The sequence below is a fragment of the Rhagoletis zephyria genome, unplaced genomic scaffold (assembly GCF_001687245.7).
Source record: "Rhagoletis zephyria isolate East Lansing unplaced genomic scaffold, Rhagoletis_zephyria_1.1 Rzeph_scaffold_05053, whole genome shotgun sequence".
NCBI classification, from domain to species: Eukaryota; Metazoa; Arthropoda; class Insecta; order Diptera; family Tephritidae; genus Rhagoletis; species Rhagoletis zephyria.
The window spans coordinates 40,370-45,436 of record NW_016162136.1 but is presented as its reverse complement, the minus strand read 5'-3'; the positions used below and the strand labels follow the sequence as shown (position 1 = coordinate 45,436).

Sequence of the window (5,067 nt, the reverse complement as noted above, 5' to 3'; positions counted from 1 at the left end):
AACATTAACATTAACATTAACATTAACATTAACATTAACATTAACATTAACATTAACATTAACATTAACATTAACATTAACATTAACATTAACATTAACATTAACATTAACATTAACATTAACATTAACATTTACTGACCGCCCAAAAAATTAAAGGAAAAAGTCGCCGTCGTTTTTTGTACGGTTAGCGCTCGATATGGTGAACCATACGGATAATAAGAAGAAAAAGTTTCACTTCAGTCCGTTTCAACCTTTTTTTTTAATTATCAACTTAAAAAAAAAATGTTTTTTCCTTATTCAATCGGTAGCCCTATTACGCTGTGCTAAGCAAAATTTTTTAAGTAATAGCGGTTCACCGCTAATAAATTTCACTTAACACAATGAACTCTGCTGAAGCGGTTTCATTTCAGGCAAAAAAATGCGTTTTAAAGTTGTTTTGCTTAAATTTATAGCGGCAAAAGTGGCAAATTGGCAAAAACGCAAACTACAAGCCAAGGCTAAATAAACAACCAACAGAAAGTGCAAACAGTTGTGATAACAAAAAGGAATAAAGAGAGTCGAAAAAGCAAATGCGACTTAAAAATAGTCAATCTAGTTATAGAGCATGCACGGTGAATCAATTAAAGAGATTTAGATGAATAGTCAAATCTAGAGCAGAAAATATTTGTACCGTTATTTTTGTGAATTATGGAACTGTGATAAAGTGCTGAGACAGATAATATGTATAATACACACACACACACACAGATTTGAAATGAAAAATTAGCAAAATAGCTGGTGGATGGGGTAAGCTAATAAACTCATAAAAACAGCATTTTTATGCATTTAACCACATATGTAAATTAAGTTACAATCCAAATCGAAATTGGTCGTAGAATTTTAAATTTTAGTGGAACCCAAATACTTGTCGCTTCTCACCTCTATTTGCTCGCAATTTGTTACTAATAATTCTATATTTATACACCTGTTTGTTTGTACTTACTACATACATACATGCTAAGTAATCACTTATTTACATATTTTGCTCTGAGTAAACGTTCGCCCGTCCGTCCGTCCGTCCGTGCGTCCGTGCGTCCGTCCAACAATTGATTGCGCCTTCGAAACCGGCTTAAGCACAAGGCGTACTATAAGCTTAAGCGTTTGCTAGCAGACTCAATGACCATCGGTTGGCGCTTACTACACTACATATGTTTGTTGTTGTTGTTGTTGCTGCAATAGTTGCTCTTGCTGCCGCTGTTGCTGTTGCTGTTGCTGTTGATATTGAGGTTGTTAGCGCAGACCGAAAACGATATCAACGTTGTATCCATTCGTTTGCCCACCGCCGAAACGTACAGACGTCTGTGAAATTTTTATACGCTGAAGCGATTTACTTAAAACGGCGCAACGATTTGTAAGATTGTTTGTTTTTTTTTTTNTGAATTGGCGGCCTGTTAAATAAGATAAGACAAAGAGGAAAAAAGTGCAAAAAATTTTTGAACGAAAAAGTTGTTCAACTGTATCGACGTGAATTGGCGATATTAGTTCAGCTGCTTATGCCGAAGTTGAATTAAAAGAAGAGAAAAAAAATTAACCGACAGTGTCAACACGGATACTAGCAAATATCGCATAAATTCACGATTTAAAAATCCATTTAACGAAATGCTGAACGTTTATAATAAATGCTTGGTGCTCTTACTGCTTCCATTTAGTTTTGCTGTGTCGGCCAGCGCACAAGCGCCGCAAAGTATTGATGCAAATAAGGTAATGGGCGTGAAAAATTCTTATCGTAAATATGCTTGTATAATTATATGATTTATTTAATAAGTAATACACTCTGTCAAAATATAACCGGGAAATTACTTTAATACATTTTTTTTTGGTTAAATCCAGACTGTAAGATATTTAGGGGATTCCCTTAAACTCGCAAGGTCTTAAACTGTGTAAAACTCCTAAGCTTTACATGGCTTTTATGGGAACGACCGACCCCTGTGTGAAAAGGTGTAAATGGGTGCGTGACAGATCAATCAGGTTTTGTTAAACAATTTTTGTTTCGTAGTCATGGCTAAAATACAATTTAAAATGCCGAAAATTAGCAGAAAACCTAATTCAATACAATTAGTGGATGAAATTAATTCATTTTATTGGCATTTTTTTTCTTTTAATTTATTTTCATTATTTTATCATACGCTTTAGTATAAAAATTTCGGCCCCTCGGCAACACTGAAGTTTACGAGGTCGTTGGCGCATCAAATTTGCCGCGTAATTTTATTACAAGGGGCTTGTAGCATAGAGCTCCATACAAATTTTCACAGTTCTTTTAGGAGGCTCGTAACTTTACGAGCTTTAGGAGGTTTACAAGGCTTTTACGAGTTTATGGGAAGACCCCTATTGTACCTGAGCCGATTCCGTCGTGCAGCCGTTATTATTTCTTACAGCATACATTTTAAAGAAGTCGCACGACAGGAAGTCGCCTCGTCTGAAACATCCGTTTGGTGGCAAAGGAAACGGAGAGGTCCTGTCCATTTCCAATGCGATGCCAAATTAAAATTGACTAAGAGATGGTGTGTGTCGATACTCCTATCGCAGATCTCTTTCAAGATTTGGCATGTGGTGAATACCTGGTCTCAGAAGGTCCAATCAGTTCGACGGCGGTCAGTTTTAGTCTTTCATACAATGCACTCCATAAGGTTTTACAGCCGATACTTTGGACATCTCTCTTCTGATTACCGTTCTTAATTCTACTGCATCTTGCCGAGGTGTTAAAACCTTTCGTAAGTAGCCGAATATTCTGGAAAAAGTTTCTGAGGTTTTACCTGTACATCAGCACCTCGAAACTACTCGCACTCTTTCATTTCAGGATTTCTCTTTTTATATATTTCGTAGCATGCGTCTCTCTTTCCTTCACAACTCTCTGTCGCACAACCCACCTTGCATCTGAACATAGCGTGACGGATTCATAGTCTTAGCCTATTTCCTGCCAACCAAATTCTACACTGAATTTCGCGTTCCCTTGCATGGCAGCGGCAAACACTTAAGATCCCAAATATTTCTATCTTTGCCCCGCCCACCATATTTATTGAATGGTGATAGATATCTTCCCCATTAAAGGACCTTAGAATATTTTTTTTTTGCATATCGACAAGTTTTTTTTTGTCCTTTTTAATTCAAAATTCAATTACAGATGACCTAATTGACCGATTATGAAAATTCAACCGTCGTTTTCATTGTTTATTAAAAGCTCTTCAAGAACATAGGTTTTATTTATTTAATAATAATTTTTAAGGATACATTTTTATAAAATTGTTGTTAAAAATATAAAAATAATAGTTTTCTCCACCACTTTTTCACACGAAAAAAACCACATATGTATGCAAAATTTTACTCTATAAAATATTCTGTTGAGAAAAAAAATGGATCGCAAAGTGGAAAACGGTTATTTTTAGTTGAAGGCTGACGTGCAATGCTACGAGCGCGTACGGACTTATTTTGGTTAAGTGCGTCTGAAAGCGGCGTGCCCTCACCGGTTTATTTGCGTATTTTCATGTGACAGAGTTAAAAATAAACAGAGGTAGATTTAACTAAACAAGTAATTTTTAAGCAAAAAAAATTTAATTGCGGAACATTTTCTGCGTCAATACGTTTGTACGTCACTCCATGTGGAGTATATTTATTTTATTTTTAAATACAACAAACGTGTTCCTTTGTTTTCTGAATATCTATTTAAATATAAATGTGAATGCCTGTTTGTTTATTACCTTATAATTTCTGAGCCGCGACAGGGAATCGCACGAAACTTTGCACACTTATTTGTTTTTACCCCGCGAAAGTTATAGGCATAGAGAAAATTGGGCAGTACTGGGAAAGGGGGCGTGTCACCTCCCATAGACGTGAATTATTTACTCATATCTATGGTGGGTGCTTATAGTAAGGTATATATAAAACAAATTTGTAAAAGGGGGCGTAGCACTTAACATGGGCGTGGAATTTTTTATCAGCTATAACTTCGGAACCATAAGTCACGAAACCCTTTTAATTACTTCTCACGTGGGGTGAAACCCACTTCACAAAAAGGAGAAGATTATGAATGCATCGGAATATTTTTCTTTTATATATGTTACCGCAGAACCTTGGACCACGTTAAGCGATTTATATAATTTATTTTTTTTAAAGGAAAGGTGTTACCTCACAGGTGTTCCCATACTAAGTTGGTTTTTAGTCCAATCATTGGATCATGAAGATATTAATGATTATCTTAAATTTGTTACATATGTATAGGAGAAATTTTTTCCACAACCTTCAGTAATCGTCGTAGGCGCAGGACGTGCATACATAAGTGTGCAATATAGCCTCAAAAGAGTACACGATCTGTTTGAAATTCCAGAACTCACTTTGGGAGGCTTGTAGTGGTTCTCAATTTTATTAACTACGTTGGAGGTTTATGGTACCTCAACGGCACTTGGACGTTAAATTTGCCACCAAAAATTGCAACCAGGGTTGCCACTGACGTACAAAAATACTTACCATCCACTTGAAAAAATCTACCAAATCTGGAAAATATGTACCAAAAACTTTTTATTTTAAGAGAATAAAAACTATAGTTTTGTTGTATTTGTTTAGTTATTTAAAAAAAATTGTTAATTGTTTATATTTTTAATTTATTTAAGTAATGATGTGGTTTTTGAGATCATATTAATGGCATCGTCTCCGTTTCAGGATGGAACTAAAGGCGACAACGAAACTTCATTATTTAAATAAAAAACTTCAACTGGAGTTATTATAGACAAATACAGTGACTCAAAAAGCTGTTATGTATATTTTTCAGATTCACAATGTTTTTCAAGTAAAATTTTGTTTGCTAATTTTTTTATATGAGAATATTGTTTGCGCTTTAACCCAACCCATAAAAAGCAATGATAGACACTATTTAAAACATTTAGAAAAAATCAAAAATATTTTGAACAAATTTCGAACTTTTTACGCTGAATTTTTGGAAAAATTTTGGAATTTTAGTATAACCAACAATGTGTAGCTAAAAATTCCCGTTGATTTAAATAAAAAAAAATGTTTGTCACCGGTCTTTTTTTTTTT

General features: G+C 34.5%; 1 protein-coding gene across 1 annotated transcript in view; it reads left to right on the top strand.

Moving 5' to 3' along the window:
* The first annotated feature begins 1,322 nt into the window (after positions 1-1,322).
* Positions 1,323-5,067, top strand: part of LOC108371549 (GILT-like protein F37H8.5) — a 41,867-nt gene continuing 38,122 nt past the window's right edge. The window contains exon 1 of the mRNA XM_017627134.1: positions 1,323-1,740. Coding sequence (XP_017482623.1) covers positions 1,639-1,740 — 102 coding nt within the window. The 5' untranslated portion in view covers positions 1,323-1,638. The remainder of the gene's footprint in view (positions 1,741-5,067) is intronic.